Here is a 24,377-nt window from a genome sequence, read left to right on the forward strand (position 1 = left end):
GCGCTATGAATTTTGTCTTAGCTATTGATCAAGAGACATGTGATTGCGGATGCGTACCTAAGCTGTAAGTTTGCTAACTAGCTACTGCGAACTGAAGGTCCCATGCTCTGTTCTTTCCTACTCCGCCTTTGAGCGTGAAACGCGGGATAATTATCGGCCTTTGATTCTCGAAACCTGATGCTACAGAACATCTCGCGATACTTTTCGGTAAAGGTGAAAGCAGTCACTAAACGTATCATCGATCCTTGCGCCCACGTGTTGAATCATCCCATGCACCCCGGAGTGTGATTCTGTTCTTCATCGTAAATTGAAACAGAACGAACGAAATGTACCAAGCGCGTGGAGTGAAGAACTAACGGCATCCCCTCACAGGGGCCGAAAGTTCAAACATCTGAAGTTCAAAGTTGGAGAACAACAACTTGAACTAGAAGTTCCTCGTTCAACGGCGCGCACCGCCTGATTCTCAAAGTTGTCCTTCTAGCCTCTGTGTGGCGCTACAAACCTTCAGCTCCTGCGGATTTGGATGCCTTTCATATTTTGAGGGGCCAGTGAATTAGAATTCATGTAAACAACTTCGATCACTAGACGTTTGTCCCGAATTCCTACTCAAGCAATTGGCCGTAAATTTTACAGCTGCTCAAGTGCCATCAATCTTTTCTTGTGAACAAAACCGCTGATTGTCCGTGGAGATCCGAACAACGAACTGTGCGAATCTGAGCTGATCTGAGGTGGCATACGTATATGGGGATTCGAACTTGAGCTAATAGTGGAAGGTATATATTCCTTCTTTTGCGCCTACCGCCATGGCGTGTTTGGTCTCATACTCGAACGTCCCCCTCGCCTTTTACTAGGGAGACCCGGGGATCAAGCACAAAGCCTACTCAACAATCTTTCAGATTCACTTCGGTGATGTTACTTTTTTCGTGATCTCCAAACTCTCCTTGAGTTCATGCTTTGCTCTGCCCACCTTTGAATTTGAGAATGGAACACATAATAGAACATGGGAAGTAAAAAAGCTTTTCCGGTACCAATCTGATGGTAAGGCACCTCAGTATCAATGAGCAGGGGCTCTGATTCCTATGGGTAAGAAATCTTCTTACTTGACATTTCATTGTGATCCCTCGGAGGGAAGCTCATGGCATACCAATAAGGTGTCCAAGAATACTAGCAAAGACTAACTATGCAAATCACAAATGGATTTTCATGGTCTGTATTTCATCATCAATGATAAAGTCTAGCTACAATCAAATTTGCACCCAATTATTGTCCATCCTGGTTAATATATATGCAGAAGTCTAGCCAGAACTCTTTGGGTTTGCTCAAATGGGTGTATATCTATCCATCTAAAGCAATTTCCTTATTTCTTAAATGAGTCCTCATGATTTTGCATGTGCTAAATATAATCTTGCAATGGAACATCTATGTTTACAGATAATATTCAAATTATCATACAAGTACCATAGGTGTTTTTCAATGCTCCAGATTGAATTCTCACATCAGATGAGTTTATTTTGCCATTGAGAGGAACCCTCAATTGAGTTTTAAGAGATTGATTGACTCCAACAGAGATAGCTCTGAGCATGGTCATATAGACACTATGTTTGACCTGCACAAAGTGCATCTACCATCCATATTCAAGTTTTTTTTCCTGAACTTAGGGCTATAAATTGCCTCTAGCCGCAGTACTCCATACCAGTCCATGAGGTTTCTGCAAGGATCATGACAGTGGTTGGGATCAGTTGAGCCATTTTTCAAATCCCAGGTGAGTGTATACTATGTGGTCACTATATCTGCACTGATTGCTGGTATGCATAAAGCACAAGTCTTGTTGCATAATCATTTTATGAATTTGCTTAAATAACTTGTCCCCCTTGAGCCCTAGGTACATTCATACTTTGCCGTAGAAAAGTCACTTAGGTTCTGACAAAGGTATGTGAGGGTAATCAAGTCAATCAATGTAGTTTGATGTACATATATCCTTGTCCAACTTGCTTGTGAGCCATTAATGGATAGATCTTGACAGAAATAAAGGCAAAGTGTTTGACTAAAGAGGGTAGTCATTGACTACTATTTCCATTCTGATTTTTTACTTAAGCTTGAACACGATTGGGGTCGTTCATTTCTGAACAGAACCAATTAGAAAGGTATAAATCAGTCTGCTTAAAACACCCAACAAGTTTACAAGAGGTCTTGCGGGGAGTGAGGGACTCTGTCAAGTTTATATCAGTGCGCTGGTGTGCAAAGGCGCTATTTATCAAGACGCAAAACTTGGATTCATCAAGTGTGATTGGTTTTGTTGATATCAGAAACTTACTGATTCAATCACATGCCATTGCAAGGCCCCCCCAGTTGGCTCAATGATGAGAGTATGTATCAATTCTCCTTCCTCATCTTTGGACAGAACAGCATATATCTGCACCTGGTCCTCTGACCCTTATTGTCTTGTAATTATAAGATGTTCATGACCGAGTTCCTTGAGGTATACTTCAATCAGATTTTGAAGAATCGGCGCACATTCCAGTATCTTGTCCCCATCTTACTGTATCAGGTCGGAGTCATGTTTCAGACAAGCGACGACCTTTATAATGATGCTGATGCTATGGTGCACTTGGTGCTACCGGACAATCAGAAAATTTACGTTCTATATGTTGAACGACATAAAACAATTTTTCCATCACAACTCATCCAGATCTTTCTTCTTTCCTAGCCCTTTCTTAATCATCGATATCTATACAAGAATTATGGAGCTATGAGCAAACTTTTGCTTTTGTTTCTTGGGTACGATACCCCAATGCCAAGGTAGTTTTCCAACCTTCCACTCTCTCACAGCAGGTAGAGCATGTAGAGTGTTAAGATGAATTTCCAGCTGAGAGCTGAGAGTTTGATCTTGTCGAAAAAGGGGATCTGAGCTTGGCTATTTACACACAAAATACGTGTTGATATCTGCTCAAAGAACTGGGCGTTCTCTGGATATGGTCTCTTGTCGATTCACCTACACATAGAAACGAATTACAGTAACGATAGACCAAGAAATCCAGCACATAAGATTTCCTGCAGGGTATACATATATACAAAGGTGTCGCGAAAGACACAGCTAGAGACTGAGCATCATATTGAATATGGTCTCAGTTTGTGAGGTTCGCATATGGAAGAGTGATCGAAGAGGTCTGGAGTTACAGTTCTGGTGGTGGTGTTGATGGGAAAAACGAACACCTTTCAGGTTATGATCACCGGAGGCATATGATAACCGGAAGGTGCCTCATCAAGATTTCAATAATGGTGAATCATAACTGGACGGGTAGCTCAGAAAGGTGATCGATACCATATCATTTTTGCTTTCAACAGACGGCAAATCATTGAATCTTTGATATCAGAAATGTCATCATCATCAGAGTGACGTACTTTGTTTTGCTTTAGTCAAATTCTTCCGTGGCCGTCTCTTGTATCCTTTTGTAAAGCTCACACCTTGCGTTCATTAGTCAATCTATCCTTACATCTCGTATCTCTTGAATTCTTCAAGAGCATTTAGAAATCCTATCGCATTATCCCTTCTGACTTCACTAAAATAGATTCAGTGACTTTCACCGAATACTTCTCTTCTCTTCTCTTCACCCAACCACACCCACAACCTCCGAGTTCGAGCCCTACACTCTACATAAAAGCCTAAATGGAAGAAACCGTGACTAAGAAGTGTATCGCATACACAAGACTCAGAACAGCATGTCCAAACCCTCAAGAAAAAGATAGTAAATGGTGCTCGTTACATGAAGAACTTCAAGGAAAACATATGAGAATTTATAAACAACATTCACGTGAATTAGATCAATATTTAATTCAAAATCCTTATCCTTTTCACAAATCAGAATATAAGTTCAATGGCCAATCATACGAACCTCAGAAACAGATCACTACTCGAATGATTCCTAGAGTTGAGGATGTGTTGAAGGTTTCTGACATTGAAACTTTGCGCTCATGGCATCAAATCTCACGTAGGATTTGGAATTTGACCAACAGGTTTAGTGCCCTTCATGTCTTCCATCATGATCCTTCTGGTCTGTAAATTTTGCTATGATCTGACAGAAATAGTTTGAATGTTGAATTTCTTAGGACTGTGATAGCTCGTGAACGTCATCATTCACAATTTTACCGAGATGGCGATGATGGTCATCGTCATTTTAATGCGATTTTAAGATATAAGTTAGAAATCGTAGAAGCCTTGATGTCAGCTATTGACGAGAAAATTTATAAAGTCAGTTCAATCGATCCACAAACAGATCTAAGAAACAATACTCAAACCTTTCTACCTTTCCGTGTAAATCTAGCTTACAGTGGCTTTCGAGGAAGCAAATTGGGTCTTAGACCAACCACCAGAATTAAATTGTCAAGATTCAGACCCGCTTGAGCTTGACTCGGACTCTGGTGGTCAAACGTTGACAGATATCAGTAGTGGAGATGATACAAACAGTTTAGATTTAGTTTCTACCCCTTCTTCGTCAGATGAAAGCGATCTTGAACCTGAATTCGAAAGAATGGAAGTTGTAGAAGAAAAAGTCAATCAACGGTCTAGAGGTCTTATCCTTCAACTCACTGGGTACCTTGATTTACCTTTTCATGCCTCGAAATTGGAAAAACATACTGTTTTAGAGTTGAAACAGATAGTGTGAGTGAAGTTTTATCTGATGTGATCGACATTTATAAAAAAATTATAACATCCCCAAGACTTATATCTAAATTCTCTTCTACGGTATCTTCTCTTATCGTGTCAACAGCCGTAATGTCTTCCGTAGGATCATCGTGCGTGATGCGGGTTTGTTCGTCAGAGCCAAAGAATTTGATATGAATTCATCTTCCAATATCGCATCATTGTCAAACGATGACCAAATTGATTGGCGTCAAAGTTCATACGTCTGTCCTGTAAGAGCTTTCATAGCAAGCGGAACACTTTCGTTAAAAGAGCTTCAAAGGTTATTCTGGAAAGAGAAAGCAGGCCCAGAGTTGATCAGGAATGCGATTTCAGATTTATTCAGATCAAATGAAAGTCATTCAAATTCAGATAGTAAGCTCAGTCAAACGTGATTATAATCTTGGTAAAGTAATTGACTGTACCGACAAAAATAGGCAAAGAGAAGATAGCTAGTACACAAAAGACGTCGGCGAAGATGTGGGTTTTAGGTGGCTATGTATGGAAGAAACCATTGAGTGGTCCCCTTCCAAGACTTGGGACTGATTACTTTTACGCCTTTGGTAAGTGAAACCAACCCAACTTGATTTAATCCCACAAATCACTAAGATATAGCTCTGGTTCGTAACCTTACATAATAGTGGGGTGCCATGGTTGTATGTTATCAACTTGTCGAACCTTTGAGGAATGGGTAGAGAACAGAAGACTATCTTTGATATGTGAGTCTCAACCTGACCTACTCTTTCATAGTTCTCGATTTTAATTGAGCTAACTCGTGTTATGGCATATGAGTCAAAAAGGTTCTCGATATCCAGATTGGTTAAATCAAGTCGAAAGTCAAGTCGAAAGCTTGTTCAGAAGTCTGCGCATCGTCATCAGTGGTCATAATTCTAATAGTAAACTGTCAAGGATCGAGAGAGTGATTCCCAAGTGCAAGAAGTTGAAAACTGTTTACATCGAAGTTCAAGAACGTCATTATGTATATCTTTGTTTAGTGGGTCGATTTCCTTTACATGTAGCTATGAGAATGATGACTGAAAACTGATCGTGAAACCATTTTTTGTGCTTCAAGCCATTGGATTCAAGGTCAAGTAAGATAATAGATACACTAGCATCAGATCGAAACTCTTTCCACGTCTTTTCGTCAAGGCGAGATACTGGTGAGATAGCTCATAAACCGATCAAAGAAACAGATCTTTGGTGTACTCGAACTCGTTCTGCATATTCAACTTTAGAACGTAAAAAGAAACCTTTTACGATTTCTACAATGTTTCAATCAAATCCAAATACGTTTGATTGTGCATTGAGAAGTTTAGATAGAAGGTTTGGGAGAGAATTTGTTGATTGTTGGGATGTTTTAGTGATGGATGTCAAGGTTTTAGAGTTTCAGTCGTTCTTGAGCTCGATTGGTGAGACCGTGATAAAAGCTGTTGGATATGACTCTGTGGGTGATCTTGATCACCTCAAGAATAGCTTGTCTGGGAAGCTTGGAGAAGAAAATCTGCTAGGAGATGGTCAACTCCGGAACTCTGATGTACGATATCTTCGTACAATCTTTAAAAACATCTTACAAGAAGATGGTAAAAAGTTGTAAGGTATATTTGTAAACTCTGAAAACAATCAGTTGCGCTATTTTGTGATATATATGACTGAAGAAATGTAAGACTCGTTTTCACGAAAAAATGTCCGCGGACATTTCCATGCAAGGAACCTGACTGTGGCCAGCTGAAGGGGCCGCTGATGATGAGATCTTGCCTTTGCCACTTGGACAAGTATATTTGAGATCAAGCTGCTCGACTCAAGATATCACTGCAGATTGTTGAAGTCGAGGACTTCTGGTGATACAGCAATTGACAAACAATTATGCCCTTTAGGCAATCTAGCGATGGGCCTGGATTCCCAAGTTAACTCTCCAGTGCTTGTGTTAAAGGGTGTCGACTTCATGCGGTTTATAAACCCTTATAATGGATTTGTTAAAGTTGAGTCATGTTCGATACGATCAAAGCAAGTAAAAGGTTGTGTAAAGAAAGTCAAAAGGCTGGATGATCAGACAGGCTGAAGAAGAGAGGGAACTCGCGGTATGGCCCTGGGGTGTTTTGTTACATGTGGTACGGCCCCGGGTCGATGGTATATGTAAAAGAATTCGTCGATGACTTCATCTTGATTTGTTTCTTTTTCCTTTCCTCTCCATCTCAGCTTACATTTTCATTAGTTCCTACTTTTTTAGACAACCAGCCCACACTGGATTTCGAACAATCTAAAATTCCCCATAGGACAAAGAGCGAAGGTCATCGCTAACCATACCTTGACTTAAAAGCATGTCATGTGCAATCACCCAAACTGTTATGCCACAATCTCAAACAACCTCAACTCATCCTGCCAATCCGGAAGCTGGAAAGACAGGAATTAGGAAATTTGAAATCGATGGATGGTGCATAGAAACCTGCAAATTGCCGATTTTGAATTCTGAACAAAGCAAGACGTACGTTCTGATACATCCCATCATTTATCACTAAAACGAGAACTGAAGGAACTAAATCTGTCGATCAATGTTGCTTATCCTTTTGCCACAAACAATGAAAAAAACACTCGTCGATCGATCGAACTTGAGAATGTTTTCAGTTTCACAGATCAACTTACAATTCCATTACCCGAAATTTGTTTCGGTCAAAATAGACTTGAAATCACACATTCAGCTTCAGGTTTCAAATACAATTTCAATACACTTTCAGCTCTTTTACTCGTAGATCCAACAGAAGGTTCAGAAGGTGAACATTTAAAAGTCGCTTACGCCGATCACTGGTCCAACTCACGGTTAGTGAATGAATCTACTAAACTCTTAACCTGGACAAAAAGTAAAAGATACAGTGGGATAGACAGTTATGAATTCGTTTGATCTTCGTGATAGTTTCTTATGAAATTTCATCTGTGTTGAGGATCAATTTATAGTAAACCGACTGATGCAGTGACTAAAGTCATCAACCCTTTTGATTGGACTTATACCACCAATTATATTGGAACAGATGAGTCTGCGAAAAATGTGCATCTCTAAAAAGTGACCTGTTCAATGATGAACTTGACTGATTCTGGTACTTTATTTCGTAGCTTTTCAAACGACCTGATGACGTAGAAAATCATCCAGGAATACCTCTTGCTGTCTTATCTCGACCTGATCCGATTCTCTTTTTTGATGAAGTAACACTTTTTGAAGATGAACTACATGATAATGGAATGGCTAGTCTTCAAGTCAAAGTAGTCAGTACCTTTCAATAATTTCTGATGTTACACGCTTAAACTGATCTTGATCATCAATCTTTGATAGAGAGTGATGCCTAGTTGCATTTTTGTGTTATCCCGATTCTTCCTGCGAGTCGATGGTGTAATTTTCAGAGTCTTTGATGTAAGACTATTTATCGATATCACAAAAAATCAAATAATCCGTGAAGTAAAAGGAAAAGAGATGTCATACAATGAAGTCAAAAACGTAACGATCTCCTCTTAATCTTGATACCTATTTATCATGCAACTGATCTAGGATTTCTTCTTGCGATCATAGAAACTTCCTATCGAAAAAGCACATGATCTTACCCCATTGACAGATGCGAATTGGGTAGGTCATGTGATGGGTATGATTCAAAAAGATTCAAATTTCCTTCCTCATTCTTTGTTTTCATCTATACCATCTGAGCGAAAAAGTTGGAAATCTTTTCTTGGTACTCAACTCGAGGTTGCTATTTTACAATCATGAAGGTTTGAAATGTATTCATTTTTTTTGGCGAGGTGAAGATTGATAGGGAAGTTTGAGGAAGAAGATGTGATGTAATACTACTTAACGGCAAGAGTCTGATTGCAGTGGCATCCATTCTAAGATGAAGTTGTCTTCTGAAATACAGACAGGAGTCTGCTTCGAGGGCCAGATCTCTTGCGCAAATTAAAGTGGATATCCATGTTCATATAGATATCTTCTGAAACTCCACACATGCTTCATACCTGAGCAGTCAAGTTTGTGAAAGACGACTTCATATAAGTGGGATCGATGAACATATATAATTCGACTGTGACGCAAAAATACTCATCATCATTCTCAGTCAACCAAGCAAAAGTCTGTTATATAAAACATGCAAACTAAAATCAATAAAACTTGAGTCGAATCAGAATGGAAAAGAAGTGACATCTTGTTGTAATCTTGACAAGAACGCGATAAATCAATCACATCGAAAGGGTGAAAACAAAAGACAGAAAGTTTAGCTAAAGAAAAATAAGAGAGCAGAGAAAGTATGATTGTTTGATTTCTAGGGATTATGGAAAGTATAATAAATATGGGGAGGAAACGGATGGTACTTCTTCTCTTATGCTTGCTTCATATGGTCACAATCATCTGCCAAATTGTTTTATGATAGACGTGAAACCAACATAAACCCAATTCCAAAACCAGACAAGATGCCAATAACCACTCCATCCCAAATTGATGAAGCATCGCTCTTTCTTCGTGTTCCAAACAAACTCGGAGGCTAACATCAGAGGATGTGATCAGTCTTCTGGTTTCTTTTTCATAGGGATTATTTTGGATTGATCACTCACCCCGGTGACAACAGGCACTCGAGCGGTTTGGAAGACGATTCCTCCAGTTGGTGTGGTACCTTGAGGCGTACCTGGAGTACCTGGAACAGCGGTAGGTCTTCCTTGGGCTGGGACTCCAGCTGGTCTTTCTCGAGGAGAAGGTTGAACATAGAAAGGAAGTACTGGTTGCATATCCGCTTGAAAGGCTGCTAGCGTCGCCGTATCATTGGTGATGCTATAGACGGCAAACAATACAAAATATCAGTTGAAATTCAATCATAGGGGATTTCAGTTTGAAAAGACTTACCGATAGTCACGTAGATCAGAGTGACCACCATCAGTTTCAAGCTTCTCATGCTCAAAATGCATCGTAAGTTTAAGTCTAGGGAATTGATTTAAAAACGTGGTTGAAGTAATACAATCTTGCCACCAAGCTCTTTGTAAATCGATAATCGATTTACTTGTAGATTGTGCATTATTGATCGCTTGTTCATGCCATGCTGCTCCTGATTCTGCAATCTTTTCGAGAAACATCACAAAAAATAGATTTTATATTTCATAAATGGTTTTTTGAGACGTCACTTGAATGAGTTGGGTTTCATACCATGCATGCTTTTCCAGGTTTTTGACAAAACGTATTGTAAAAGTTAAAGGTAGATGTTCCGGATGTTCCATTCAAGACTGAACCACAATAACCACCAGCTTGAGCTGCGTTTATGTTTTGGTAGTTCGGTCCTTTGTAATCTAACCTCGATCCAGATCAAATCGTCAGTCATCCACATAGCGGCACAGGTGGTACCTTTAATACAACGTACAGGTAGAAATACCAATCCAGTCAACCATATCATCCCCAGGATAGTAGGGCAGATAAGGATCATCAGAATTGTTCACTTGTCCATCTTTGTTGGTATCTAGTAGAGCCAAGTCAGCTGGACTAAGATTAGCAGTAGATTGACCATAAGGATAACTCTGTCCGGTGTTAGGAGCCCAAGCAATAGCTGTAGTCGGACTAGCAGCTTTGATGATAGGATACATTCGCCTCCAAAGAGCAATAAAGGCTGTTGGTTGAAACCCATAGGGATTCCATGTTCCTTGCATTTCAGGAGCAAATCGCAAGAAAACAGTTCGATTCAGAGTAGTTGTATTGGTGTATGATGATAATTGGGTGGCTAAAAGGTTTAGGTCTGAATCTGGGATGTCCAATGAAGTGGGATAGACTGTGAGGAAAACAGCGGCATCGGTGTTGGTTTGTTCAATCAGATATTCGGGCGCTGGACCACCAGCTCCTGTTGTGTACTATAAGAGGAGATTTCATTGAAGAATTGGCCGAGATAAACATTCAAGATCACAAGGAAAGATCCGATAAGGTCAGTCATAACTTTTTAGCAAGGAGTCTTATAAGATCACACAAGATTTAAAAAACAAACAAACATTGTATTTTGGCAAAGGAATCAATTGAGCGATTTGAAAGACACTAGCATTGATACCTAAGCGACGATTGAATGTATCTGGAGTATCACTATAACCGTGTTCAGGATTAGTCCAAATCCCAAACCAAACTTGAGGCCGTTCATTAAGAGCCAATTGTTGAGCATTTGATAAAAGTGACAAATGAGATAGAGTAAGAAGGATGAGTGACGAAATTGAGAGATGTATCATTGCGGTGACGTTATAATCAATCAGCTGAGGGTAAGGCTTTTACGAGATGAGAAGGTGGTTGCTTTTCTTAATGATTCCCTTTGTAGACTTTCGAACAAAAAAGGGTTCAATGTATGAAGAGACCTCAATGAAGCTTTCCAAATGAAGCCACACGGAAGTTATAAAAACGAGTCAGAGCACAAGATCTGAGGAGTATCAAATCAAATCGATTGGAAGGTGATAAAATAAAAGTGATCAATTTTGCTATCAAAGAAATCCGTTATGTAGGTGAATTATGGCAGATGTTGGGGATCCAAAAAAAAGGTCTTTTGGTGAGTTATTAAGGTTCGGTGGTCGATGAATTGTCTTAAGCGAACCGACCGCAAGAGTTGCGAGCAGAAGCGAGTCTTGAACCAGTGAGAAAAGGACGATAAACCAAAAAAAGAGTCAAGGTCGTTTCTTGCGATTGAGGATAAGATAAGATAAGATGAATGGAAGATAAACAATTATCAAGCAAGTGATTTGTCCGTCTTGCGTTGTGCAGCAAAAGAAGAGGTCACTTCTTTCCGGTAGGATCATGCAGTGCTCTTTATATAGAATCTAGCCAAAGAACCAGGGCCAGTCTTATTTGGTGGAATTCTCCCCTGGGTCTGTGTTGCTTTATTTCCATAACAGGCACATACATATAGTGAATTTATTCACGTCCAAAGTCATTTCATCGCTAACTTGGATGACATCTTCCTTGATGATCAAAGCTTTCCTTTTACAATTTTACCATCACCATGATACAAATCTGATGCATGAGTAGCTTTGACGTTCACTTCTTAGACTGGACACCGCAGCTACAGGCTGAGTGATTGCCCAGGATGACGTATGTGACTTCTTTCGTATAGCCTTCGTTGTTTAATGGTCGTCATTTCAAAGTTCAAACTACATATCATACTTTGAGCAATATGTAGCAATATGTCCTTTTCTCGTAAATCATCCACATGATGGAGCTAGCTTGTCTTATTTATTGATGATGGGCAGCCTCTATATATATTCACTTAAGAAAGCTTCGTGGGATGTGGAACAGATATCATCCAGGCTCTACTGAACTTCATATTATAGTACAGTCTTGAACAATTACATCAAAGTTGGTCGGTTCGGTTCTCGTAATCCGGCACGAACTCAAACATTGGAGATTGATACGTAGAGCAGTTCTGGTCCATATCCTACTCGTTTCGATACATGAGGATTTGCTTTGCTTTACGGAAAATAATAACTGTGCATGCGACTCCGAGGTAATATGTGCTTTCGACCTGCCTCACTTTGATGATTTATTTCATTGGAATTTCCTTTTAATAATGCTCAAGATGTCAGAATATTTCGACATACATATTTGGCACATCGTGAACAGCACCAGTATGGACATACTGCCCAAATTTCGCGGATTGACTCTGAGCAGATGAAGACTACATCCAGCAGCGATGGGCGAAATATATTTTGCAACCCTCGAAGTCTCTTCCTACTCTTGATTCCTTGAAGGGTTCGATTCCCGTATTGGTTTATTGCTGAACCGCGATCAATAAATCACCGCAGAGCATAATTTTGAGCTCAAATGCTTGTTTCTATACGGGCTTTCGTACCTGTCATAAGTAACTACATATTAGTCGGTTGGGTCTTTCCATGATTGATGTTTAGTCATGATAAGATTGAAGAGACTGAAATCAAGCAAACTTGATGGAAGTCAAGCTGGTCTAACAATTTATCTACACAGAAAACATCCAAATACACATACGTGAGACCGCTGCGATCCAAGTTTTGGCAAGGACCCTCACGAGAGCAAGTTAAGCGGCATTTTATCAACCTCAAAGAGCACATTGCATGCAAGCTCATCAACAGTGACAAGTGGTGCTTACATACCTTCATACTTTGCTTCATTTATTAAAACAATCTGAAAACACGCTGAATGGTCGAGAAAGCTTCCCGAGCCTCAGATTGAGCGCATAGCGCTACAAAGACTCAAAAAGCCCGTCATGGTACAATTAAACATCCAAATCTACACTTGAGATTTATTGATCCACGCCTAACTCATACAAATCTGCGCAATTGCATAACACCACGCGACTGCATGGGTGCGACTGGAACGAAATCACATCCCACTGAATCTGATGCACAAGGATGTTCTGGACGTTCACTTTCGCAATTAATCCAGCCATGAGCCGAATCTTCGAGTGAACACTACTCAAGTCATAGATGATCATATATCTCCTTGTGGCAGGGTTTTATTTTTTGCTTGAAGTTCTATCATGGCTGGGAGATTTCGGGGGGTTTCAAATTTGATGTTTGCCCACTCTAGTGGGGGGCGATGAGTTTATGCATAATGTGTGGATCGTTACGTAGCTTTTGAGGCGCGATCTTCAGAACTGTTCTCTATATGCCCTGTCGCATCACTTTCTGAAAACAAAGACCTGTTTGTTTTCTTCTTGAAAAGCGCTTATCTCGTTTGGAGCTTTGTGAGGCTGTCGTGAAGACTCGAGTCTTTAATTTAAGGAAAGCACTGGAATTTATCTCTTAGATATCTTGGCGGTCTGAGTGGTGTATGTATCTTCGGTCGACCGCCGAGATACATCTCTCAGGCGAAATGCTCCTTCGATACCCACGGCGTGACTTGTCTTCATGAACCGGCCTGTGCTGATTTGAATTCGCATTCTTGAGCAGCCACCAGAAGGATATAGATCGCGATGGATCATCAGATCCGCGAGTGAGCCCACGAGATTGATAGTTCGGGGACCACTTTGAACAGCTTTCCAAAAGCTAGAAGCCGCTTGAAATGGACGGCCATTCACCTTAACAATTCGAGTTCATCGCGCAGCCCTCGAAGTCAGTTTTTTTCCTCGAGTGCGTTGTCTTGCCCTTCAGGTTCCTGCCATATAAAGCACAACTCGCAGACTACCAAGTCAACTCGACACTGTCAAAAACTTTCTCTCTTTGCTTTTCCATCATGAATATCTTGAAAATGATGTTGATAACTTTCTTGGGTCTAGGTTTGTGGTCGAATAGATATCCTTATGGCTATTTGTGATTATAGACTGATGTGATTCAATACTTATCTTTCAGGCTTCGCACTATCAAGCCCTCCAGTACAAAAGTAAGTTCACTTGAAAGAAATCTTATATTTGTCCTCACCAACCTGTCTATTTCCTCTTTTCTGAATTCAGACGTCCGATCAACTCACTGCACACTCGCGAGCTTCCTTTCGGCCCGGTGCTTGAACAATACCAATCTTTGATCGCTCCCATCGAAGACTGTCGAGTTCAATTACTACCTGGAACCCTTGAGCTTCATGTAGTAATCAAAAAGCTCTTGAACTTGGAAATATTCCTCAACGCTGTTATTGGAGGAGTTGGACCTCGCTGCGATCCTGCTCCAAGTTTGATTGAACTAGTGAGTGTAATATCTGCTTTCTCTTTTCGCGGTCTGATGCTGAAATGATTATCGTGTTCAGCACATCTTCAAAGATACTGTTGTGCTATTGTTTGTCAGGTTTCAGGCCATCATAGCTGTGCTAAAGGCACACTACTCGCCTGTTTTTTTGAATGCAACTTTGGGTACGCAAAGCAGCTTAAGAATTATACTTTTTCACGAGGAAATCACTGATTATGCTGTTACAATTCTGAAGAAATCTTTGCTCGTATCAGAGGTCACCTTCAGTCGGCATTGACACTTGCTGTGAACCTGGGAATCAATCTTGAGGATGTTTTGGCCTCTCTCAATGCCAACGTTTTTCTCCATGCGCACATAGATCTCTTACACTTGGTGAAGATAGACCTCCCTGCAAAAGCCTAGGGTTAAAGTGCTCTTTCCCAAAATATGCCTTTTTTTCTTTATCTTGTCAAGTTTATGACCAATTACATATGAAGGCGTTCCCCAAGTTGCCCACAGGGTGATACTAAAAGCGTTTTTCAATCTAGTTAGTGTATGTTGTCTGTGTTGTACTTTGGCAATGATTTCCGTATTCAAATTGGGTATCGTTTCAAATTTCTGACAAATTTTAGATCAATAGTCAACACTGTTAGACTGGTTTTATTGTTTCTTGGGTTCATATACTATCTATATATCATATCGGAATCCAATTTCATCTTTGCCAAGATCGATTTCCATGAATCATAGAGTGTTGTGGGACAGAGTCCATGTTTCAAAAAAAAATATGAAGAAAAGAAAAGATTTGGAGGGAGCAAAGGCAAGGCAAGCTATGTGATTTGTGTGATCAAAAAGCTTCATTGTGACGATTTACCCTGACAGTTCTTGCCTTAAGTCACTTGTATCTCGAACAAAGTATATAGGTTTATTGTGACTTTGATCAAAGGCTGTGTAAGTTATGAAAAGTGTTGTACCACCGATGTATTATTGAAAGAGAATTTTTGATCCTTGTTTACGTCCATCAATGTGATCTACAATCATCATATATACTACAACCTGTTGATATTGATTCTTACTGATTTCATCTTTTCTGTGGAAGGTTCCAAGATTTTGACTCGGAAGTCAAATCTAAAGTTCACTCATCTTTCACTCTCCTTTCCATTTCCAAGCAAACATTCATACAGCAATGGTATCGATCTTCGAGAACTTATGACAAGCCAAATTGAGTCACTCCATTGGCCCGTTGAGCTCGTCGTCCAGTGCCTGATAATCACATTCTGTTAGTTAAAATGACCCAGACAATGTAGTTTCAATTGATACGTACCATCAATTCATCTGGGTTGAAGTAAGGCAGCATATGAGATTGGATTCCATGAGACTTGAGAGCTTTAACCAGTGTAGAAGGCACACTTTCTGGAACGGCCTTTTCCGGATTCAAGATGAAGACAATATGTCTGAGGTGAGGTGTCATATGAAATGGGGAAATATAGTCTCTGCAGAGAGCCTCTAAATAAGTTTGGCCATGACCGATGTCCACTACGAGCATTCGGATGGAATGACAGATTGTCCAATTCATAAAATTGTCGAGAGTGTCATCCTCATCGAAGGACCCGGGATTGGGACAACAGTGAGTGTGTAAAATCCGAAGTCTTGGAAATTTCATATTGATGACAGACTCTGCGACATCGTGAATTGCAAACATAGACAGAGCTTCGAGTGTGCCCTGGATAGGGCCAAATATCTGTTCTGCATTCCTCAAATTTCCGTGACACTGATATCCAACGATTTTCAAGGTTCCTTTTGCCGTCTCACAGATGTGAGCGATGGCATTCCGGTTGACCTTGCGAACCAGGAAGTTGAAGCAGCGCAAATTTGATAGGGCCGGTGGTTGTAACTCCAATGGTTCTACATTAACCCATTGAATATCCAAACATTCCAGCCCTGGGATGGCGATAAGGAGATCAGATAAAGAATTTGTATCGTAAATTCCGCCACGTATTCGACCAATATCATGGCCTTCTTGAAGGTTTAACCGTCTTATATTTTTAATACGCTTTGTAGCGTCAACTAAACTAGAAGGAATACCAAAAGAATCGATGAATACAAGTATCAACTCGTCCAGGTTTTCGCCGAGTAACTCAAGAAGTTTCGCCGCCTGATCTATGAATATAGGACATCGCTTTTTCCATTCTATAGATTGTAAATAAATCAGAACGTTTCAGTAAGTGATAGTGAACAGTTGAAAGATTCTAGATTTCACCTTTCTTTAAATGTTTCGCATCTTCAGGTTGTAAGTAAACCAGGTCTTCAATTATTAATCGTCTTACAGGGCATGGACGATCAGGAGCGTGGATTGAACTGGACCAGCTTCTGAGAATAACTTCAAGCCTTTTGGACCTATGGATTCGAAGAGTTCGAAAGGCAAACGGTATCGTAGCCTCTGACCAAACTTTAGAAACCAAACGAAGTTTGAGGAGTTCAGAGGTTGATGTTGGGTGAAGATATGGGTCTTCTCCACCCTCATGCTCCTCGTATCGATAGCTTATCAATTGAGAGACAAAAATGTCGACAATTCGAGACACAATTTCGTATGGCAGCCGAAGCTTTTCAGGTGTGTTCAGGGATGAGTCCGGTAGATTGTCCATCATTGTTGATTGGTTGTGAAATTTTCAGACCAAAGGACGGCGAAAGTGAGGATTCTTGTTCGAGCAAAGTGGATCAGAGTGGATGAATGTTTTTCGTCTGTCCAAGGTAAAATTATATGTACACGGAAATACTGCTTTTTGTTGTCCGGGTCCCTGTGCACATTCCCCTACATTCCCTCTATCCACTGAAAGGGCTTTAAGGGTATGTACTGGTAAATAGCATTGAACATTTGAAAGTGAAACCTTGAGACGGCTAGGATCGTAGACTGTGGTGATTTGCTGGGATTCTGGGATTAAGGAAGTGGTGGGAAGATGTTGGCACGGGAGTTATTGTTCTGAAAACTCGAGATTTCGAATTTGTTTCTGTATGCTGAACGCTGGACGGCCCCGAGGGGTCTGAGCGAATTGCAGTGATAAAAAACGCGACCTGAGATCCTTTAGGGCGGCCTATAACACTGCAATAAGAAAACACCAAGCTAATGATGGGAGGGCGGGTGGAAAACACCAAATTGTGACTAGAAGATGCAAGGACACAAGATTTTTGTCGATAATTAAGCTATGGATGAGTATAAAAATTGGTAAAGAGGACAATGAGGAGGTACAAATGACTTCGCTCCTTTACCATTTGACACAAAAAGATCTTCGAGGAAGATTAAAGAGTAAATATCGATTTCTTGTTTTCGGATTTCACAACTCCCTTATAAGCCGTACCATATTCCCCTTGGTTGAAACGCGTCCCAACCACAATTCTTGAGGGTTGAAAACTCTTCACCCGAGGTTAACCACTTCCTTCCTAGCCGGTTGCGTCCCATGTGACAGTTCACTGAAATGACATGGGAAGACTCTATCCCTGTCACACACTCTCAGCTCCTACATACCAGATAAGAACAGGCAAGCAGTCAAGTGTTTTTCAATCCTGTCCACTTTCGGATGTGTAAGCTTTCCGAGGGCGAGCAGCCTGAAAAACTTTGGGCAAGTAACCAAGAAGAAAATGATCAATTACTGAGCCTGCATGACTAAATGCAATATGAATTTGGAGAGACAAGTAGTCAATAACATCTGGACCCAGCGAGTCAAGTTGAGAAATATAGACTACATACCCAGAGTGAGTTAGTTAACAGACCTTCGACCTTTAACGGCTTCAGCATTTGCTCAACCACTGATACGGTGATGAGTTGGGTAGTTGATATGTACAGCTGGGAGCAATCTTGGCTCTGGAGTGTCTCCGGTGGTGTCAAAGACATTTATTCCGCCTAGATCGTGCTCTTTTGCAAACCTACTCTTTTCAAGTATCGAGCCTGGATCTTCATAGGTGATCAAGTGCTTTGTTTCTGGATGGTACAGAAAGGGCTGCATGACGAATGTCCAGCATCAGCTACACGCTAAACAATCGTTATCAAAGAGAATTGAATAATCACTTACAGTATGTGTGCAGTTATCGTAGTGGCGCTGGTAGCCCGAAATACCTTGACTGAGATCTTTACTTAGCTTTTGCTCGCTATGAAGTTCGCGAAATAGCCAATGACCCCCACCGGCAGCCAATTTTCCACCTTGACCGCCTGGTAAGGCCTGTTGATACAGTAAGCTAGTTACATTCGTGGTGCCTAATTGCGTGGGCTTGAGAGAATCGTCGATCAAGGTATATCCATAACCATAGGAGGGGATTCCGAGGAGAATCTTACGAGAGTTGAAGCCCGATTTTATCCACGATTCTACTCCACTTGAGACAGAGTACTGATGATTCGAATCAGAACAAGTGTGATAGAGTGGCGCATTAGGGCCTGCTATGACATTTCCTGTTCCGCTTCCGTACACATCGTAAGCCTGTGAAAAGGGCCACCAGTCAGCTGAGCCATATCGAGATGGAAAAGGAAGAGTATACTCATACCATGATGGTGATATAATCCAAAACCTCAGAGAAGCCTCGTGTGTCCGTCAGGTATTGACCGTCGGGGCCTACCAAGCCGAGTATTGATACAGCGGCGGACAGGCGATATTCTGCTCCTAACAGCTGACGAAGGGTGGTGAGGAGTTTCAAAAAGTTTGAAGTATCGGCGGGCGAAAAAGCATTACCTTCTGCAGCATTCACTCCGGGGAACTCCCAATCTGAGAAAATGTCAGTTGTCAGCTAATCAACATCATACTTGAATGCGCCTGCAGGAAAAATTGACTCAACCGATTTCTACTCCATCGAACTCGAAATTCTTCACAAGTGAGACGATCGAGGCCGCAAATTGGTCGCGGGAATCACTAGAGCTGACTAAGGTGCTGAAAGCTCCACTGCCCGACCAGCCACCTAGGGTCTACGTCAATCGATAACGTTAGCAAAATTGAAGCGTGTCATGTCTGAAAGTCCATTGAAATACTCACAACGGAAATTGAGACGTTATTAGCCCTTGCTAGCTTCACTGTCTCGCGCAGATTCTGTTCATTTTCTATTGGGAGCTGATTGGTGGCATCTTTGACTGGAACAACAAAGTAGTCTATGTGAGTGTAATGAGACCATGGTATTTCGGAAGGCGGCTGGCGATGCGCGTGGTATGACTGCCAAAGTGTTCAAAAATCAGAAGGATTAATCAAAAAAATAACAAATTCAGCATTCTTTTTTCAGATTTCTTTCGACCGTGGTCTTTGTTATTCATCAACAAGAATGGAGAAAACGTACCGGATAGTATCCCGCCACAACAGGTTTTCCCTTGTCAGCCCAACCAATAACCGAGAGAAGAAGGGTAGAAATGAATGTAAGGATGATTGGGATTTGCATTTTTGCGATATTTTTGGTTGAATTTGTGTTTGGGTGTAAGTTTAGAGAGTATTAGTGTATCGAAGCTTCAAAATGCACTCAGCCCTATATATAGGATTCCAGTTGTCTTCCGGAGAGTTTGGTTTGTCCTCGAAAGCATGGTCTGATTAGCCATTAGCAAGTAGGTAAAAGCTGCTCCAACAAGTTATCGAATGTTTGTAAAGCAAAGCGTCTGATTCTGACGCTCCAAATGTCCAGCACAATAGTGACTTGCACGGAGCTTTTGAGCAGGTGAATTTCATAAGTTACCACTGATTTCCAGAAACATGACATGTACACCTCCTTTTGCGAGCTGGAGTACTTTCACTAGGAGGCACATTCTCTCAAATCACCACGAGGGTACAACTTCAAGCGTGTGGCGGAAGAAGTGAGTTGTGAGCACACCATTGTCACCTGGCTCCTAAGGGCTCATACGAACAATCTGAACTGTACCAGTCGCTCAGTTTGTAGGATGTCAATCTGACCAGGAGGACAAGCTTTCCACAGAGCACCAAAACAGAGAAACTGCGAAGGAAAGAGGGCAACCACATGCGGGTATGCGTTTGAACCTAGCTCAACGCTCGACTTCGTCATAGTCATGCGTGCAGCGTATGTGGAGATGCGGTCTAATTGTTGGATCTGATGTTGCATCGGCCGAGCGGAAGATCGAAAGTCATACCATTGCTCTTCCAAATAAGCAAGACTATCTCATCATTGGACTCTAATCGACGTCCTACTTCGCTTTCAAGCCGATCCTTTCGTACATAGTCTTTTGTTCTGAGTTAGCCCGGTGTACATAAGTTCGGGCTTGGAACTTGGAGGGGTCAGGGCCCAGCTTTCGATTCCCAACGTGTTCCCGCATCATGTGATTTCGAACATTTGTAAGTCTTGACCTTGAGCTCTCAAGCAGAAAATCGATGTGTACAAACGAATAATAAAAATTGCACCGTGAAAATTCAATTGATGCTGATCCAACCGAAGCACAGAAAGGTAAACCGAGATTTTGATATCTGGCCATCTATGGTAGGACTTATTCAGCACTTTTCAGTTTGAAAAGGGCCATCGTCTGCTTGCATATGATTGGTGAGTCTCATCATCGAATTCTCTTTCATACATACCACGCCAGGAGCCTCGGTCCTGCTCAAAAAAGTCCTTCAGTATGACTATGACCCCAGCGAGCAAAGATATGCCAGAGGCGTCTTTCTATGTTGTCATCCTGATTACTAATGATACGTTGTCTCCTCATTGTTTTTCAAGAATTTTTCTCCTGAACTTGTAAATTCGTATCTTTATGGAAGTTGACCTGAATCTTCGATCCGCTGCCTCCCTAGTTAAACTTGACTCGGATCATAAGATGAACGAACTCGTAGTCGAGCGATGATGGTATCTCGGAAGGTATCTGACAATTCTACTTCAACATCAGGATCTTGATTCATCATTCGCCACAATCAGTTCTGTTGCTTCTATGGGGCTGACGTGTTTATTTGGAATTGCTGATCGATTCCCGCGCTGGAGTAGACTCCTTGTGCATACTTTTCAACCTCCCCGTGAATCTCGCTGACAAGCTCTTCTAAGCAACGTTTTCATGCTCAAATCAGTTCCTGAGCTGCGATTGCTAATGTATTTATGAGCTCACCGCTCTTATGCAAGGGGGACACTCCTCTTCATAGCTTCTGCTCCTTATTTCCTTTCGAGTCTTGTACCGCAAACCAATTGACTTTTGAAGCTTGGTTTAACTATATTGCACCCTGCCTTTATCTAGGAGAATCTTCTATTATCATATTTTGCAAGCGTCCTTATCAGAGCTGACCTAAAATCCCAAATCACGCAACATGCGCATCCCGTTAACTTCAGCTTTACTACTCGTCTTCCATATCTCCATGCTCCGAGCATGCGATGACGATGAGAAGACAAAGAAGCCCACCAAAGCTGGCCACAAGGAGCCAGTAGTCTCCAGTTACTATCCGGTAAGACTTTTCTTGTTATAATTCCATTCCAGATATATCCTCATGCCTCTTCAAACTAATTGTCTTATCATAGGGTTATGCGGCGAACATGCTACCACCAGATGCGATCCCCTGGAAGCAGTTTAACCATATGGATTACTTCGTAGCCGTACCTCAAAACGCCCCGGATCTTGCGCTGGTGCTCGACGACGAAGAGAACATGAAGACCGTCGTTGCAGGTGCAAAGAAGAACAAGGTCTCCATCTCCATCTCAGTTGGAGGCTGGACCGGCTCTCGCTTCTTCAGGTACGTGCAAAGTCTTCGTTTTCGATTCGTGAAGGCGTTCTAACTCTTGAAATGAATTTAGCACCAATGTCGGAGATGCCCAGAACCGCACAGTCTTTGTCAAGACGCTTTCTGACTTCGTTCACAAATACGGATTCGATGGTACAATGATCATTTCACTTACTCTATCATCATCATCATATATTCACAAAGGCTTTTTGACTCATCTTCCTGATTTTCCCCTCATTAACTTTAGGGATTGATATCGGTGAGCCGACTAGAAATATTCTTTCAACGGCATTATAATCAGGAATGATTGACCGTGTCTTACTTTGTTTACAGACTGGGAATACCCGAATCGACAAGGCATGGGCTGTAACTTGATGAAGGACACGGATAGCTCAAACCTTTTAGAGTTTCTAAAACTACTTCGAAAGAAACTTGGACCTTCCTTTCGTCTTTCTGCTGCTGTGCCAGTTCAAGGATTCAATGGACCAGACGGCGAGCCACTGCAAGACCACTCCGCCTTTGGGAAGGTCCTCGACTATATCACCGTCATGGTACGTTTGTCTGATGAGATCATGTATGGTTATTATAATGATCACTGATAAACCCCGGTCTTCAGGCCTACGATATCTATGGACCTGGATGGGCCAAATACTCGGGTAAGTCTGTTTGATTCGCACTGAGATATCCAGTCGCTGATGAAAGAACCCGTAACACCAGGCCCCAACGCTCCACTTTATGACACCTGCAACGATCCAACCAACAAGTTTTCTGGTAAAGCAGCTGTCTCTGCATGGACCAGCACCGGTTTTCCGGCTTCTAAAATCCTTCTAGGAGTTCCTTCGTATGGATACGGCTACACTACGCTTGCTTCCAACTTGAAATCTACACAGTTTTCTGGTGAAGGCTCAGGTAGTAGTATGTACTATCAACAAGTCTCGTCGGTGATTCCACCCGGGGGAGCGACGTCTGGGGGCGATGATACTGGGAAGATTGATGCGTGCGGTAACCCTATGGGGAATGGAGGCAATTGGCTTTTCCGAGAGCTGATCGAGACGAAAAAGTTGAGTGACGACACTCGAAAAGGGCTCAATGGATATACCAGGCATTATGACAGTTGTTCAAGGACTGTACGTAATTTGTTTCTAAACATTTATATCTCATCTTAATGACAATTAAGACATCGGCTGATACGATACACATCGTTTGATTCTCTAGCCTTTCCTATTCCATTCTGGAACTAGGAATCTAATTTCCTACGACGACCCAGTCTCGCTCGGAAAGAAGGCCGTTTTTGCAAAGGTCCATGGTTTGGGTGGCGTCAATGTCTTTGATACCACTGGGGATACCAAGGAGAACATCCTACTCAAATCAATCAACTCGGTATTGCGAAACTCTTCTACCATGTGGCGCGAATGAGAGAAGCCGAGGGAAAAATTCATCGTCTTGTTAGTTTAGGAATTGGATGGACCGCCACTTTTGTATATGATGCGCTTGACTCCACATTTCTTATTCCGCCACCATTCTGTTTGGCATATCTAAAGTTTTTTATACCATGATTTCCTTGCGGCAATCGTTCTTAGATCTTTACCTAGGGGCCCTTTGCAAGGTGATCCCGACGACCCAAGATTGTATCTCTTTAAAACCCAAAAGGATGCTCTGCAATGGATATTCTTCAGTTTGTTTCTCAAGAGGCTCGATCTTCTCTCTGATCCAAATATGACCAGATATATAGAGTCAGAGGTAGAAGATCGGGAGGCTGAAAAATCCAACACCAGAAAATAAGGTTAATGGCGGATGGAATGTTGAGAAGCGAGGAAGATGTACTTTTGAACTCAATAAAAAGTACCAAGTGTCTGATTTGTATGATTAAACAAAGAACTTCATTTTGAAGGGTTGTTCTGAATTTTGAATATTCCTCAACACGATTCAGATACACCTATCAGGAGATTCATCCGAAAAGGCCAAACAATCAAATCTGGTCAACCATTCCATGATTGTCTTTCTATATTTTCTTTGCACCATTGGATCTTCATCTTTTACAAAGGGAAGTACCCGCCGTGCATCAAGGCCCAAGGTACCCTACTACATTTGAGGCAGAAAGGATAATTGGGTGTGTTCGCTAAGCTACGCGGACACGGTGATCAATCGACCTCCATAAAAAAGCTTGAGGGGTTAATCAAGTTTGAGTTGCACAGTTTTCGAAGTATGTTACCATTCTTAACTTGGGTTGCCAGTTGTAAGATGAGATATCATCCAAAAGTCTTCAAAAAATCATCCTTTTAGACAGCTACAAGAGAAATGTAACGTTTACAGAAGATGATACACGAAACAGATCATGAGACAGGATTAAGATGTTTTGAGTCCCCCATCCAATGTTTCAACATGTCTCCATGTTTCCATCGGGAGGAAGAAGCTGCGACTCACAC

General features: G+C 41.5%; 7 protein-coding genes across 7 annotated transcripts; 4 read left to right on the forward strand and 3 right to left on the reverse strand.

The window, feature by feature from the left end:
- Positions 1-3,667: 3,667 nt before the first annotated feature.
- MELLADRAFT_109804 (uncharacterized protein) lies at positions 3,668-6,275 on the forward strand (the record flags this gene model as incomplete). Its single annotated transcript, XM_007413814.1, has 8 exons — positions 3,668-4,014; positions 4,108-4,249; positions 4,323-4,660; positions 4,770-5,056; positions 5,119-5,244; positions 5,323-5,400; positions 5,482-5,675; positions 5,754-6,275. 8 exons carry the CDS (start codon positions 3,668-3,670, stop codon positions 6,273-6,275), a joined length of 2,034 nt encoding a protein of 677 aa, XP_007413876.1.
- A 600-nt stretch (positions 6,276-6,875) lies between these two features.
- On the forward strand, positions 6,876-8,538 carry MELLADRAFT_117476 (uncharacterized protein; the record flags this gene model as incomplete). Its single annotated transcript, XM_007413815.1, has 6 exons — positions 6,876-7,163; positions 7,304-7,495; positions 7,631-7,721; positions 7,787-7,936; positions 8,004-8,165; positions 8,238-8,538. 6 exons carry the CDS (start codon positions 7,000-7,002, stop codon positions 8,427-8,429), a joined length of 951 nt encoding a protein of 316 aa, XP_007413877.1.
- Positions 8,539-8,727: 189 nt separating this feature from the next.
- Positions 8,728-11,418, reverse strand: MELLADRAFT_57043 (uncharacterized protein; the record flags this gene model as incomplete). The annotated part of the gene is made up of 1 exon (XM_007413912.1): positions 8,728-11,418. One exon carries the CDS (start codon positions 10,337-10,339, stop codon positions 10,043-10,045), a length of 297 nt encoding a protein of 98 aa, XP_007413974.1.
- A 2,447-nt stretch (positions 11,419-13,865) lies between these two features.
- MELLADRAFT_109807 (uncharacterized protein) lies at positions 13,866-14,710 on the forward strand (the record flags this gene model as incomplete). The annotated part of the gene is made up of 5 exons (XM_007413816.1): positions 13,866-13,908; positions 13,982-14,012; positions 14,083-14,308; positions 14,370-14,472; positions 14,544-14,710. 5 exons carry the CDS (start codon positions 13,866-13,868, stop codon positions 14,708-14,710), a joined length of 570 nt encoding a protein of 189 aa, XP_007413878.1.
- A 415-nt stretch (positions 14,711-15,125) lies between these two features.
- Positions 15,126-15,981, reverse strand: MELLADRAFT_72694 (uncharacterized protein; the record flags this gene model as incomplete). Its single annotated transcript, XM_007413911.1, has 2 exons — positions 15,126-15,547; positions 15,609-15,981. The coding sequence occupies 2 exons, from the start codon at positions 15,945-15,947 to the stop codon at positions 15,512-15,514; spliced, it is 375 nt and encodes a 124-aa protein (XP_007413973.1).
- Positions 15,982-18,081: 2,100 nt separating this feature from the next.
- Positions 18,082-19,693, reverse strand: MELLADRAFT_109809 (family 18 glycoside hydrolase; the record flags this gene model as incomplete). Its single annotated transcript, XM_007413910.1, has 6 exons — positions 18,082-18,279; positions 18,352-18,753; positions 18,818-19,035; positions 19,106-19,232; positions 19,300-19,473; positions 19,595-19,693. The coding sequence occupies 6 exons, from the start codon at positions 19,691-19,693 to the stop codon at positions 18,082-18,084; spliced, it is 1,218 nt and encodes a 405-aa protein (XP_007413972.1).
- Positions 19,694-21,591: 1,898 nt separating this feature from the next.
- On the forward strand, positions 21,592-23,367 carry MELLADRAFT_90663 (family 18 glycoside hydrolase; the record flags this gene model as incomplete). The annotated part of the gene is made up of 8 exons (XM_007413817.1): positions 21,592-21,678; positions 21,752-21,963; positions 22,025-22,104; positions 22,199-22,210; positions 22,285-22,502; positions 22,568-22,607; positions 22,654-23,078; positions 23,167-23,367. 8 exons carry the CDS (start codon positions 21,592-21,594, stop codon positions 23,365-23,367), a joined length of 1,275 nt encoding a protein of 424 aa, XP_007413879.1.
- Between the last annotated feature and the right edge of the window lie 1,010 nt (positions 23,368-24,377).

The sequence above is a fragment of the Melampsora larici-populina genome, assembly GCF_000204055.1.
Source record: "Melampsora larici-populina 98AG31 unplaced genomic scaffold MELLAscaffold_39, whole genome shotgun sequence".
Taxonomy (NCBI): domain Eukaryota; kingdom Fungi; phylum Basidiomycota; class Pucciniomycetes; order Pucciniales; family Melampsoraceae; genus Melampsora; species Melampsora laricis-populina.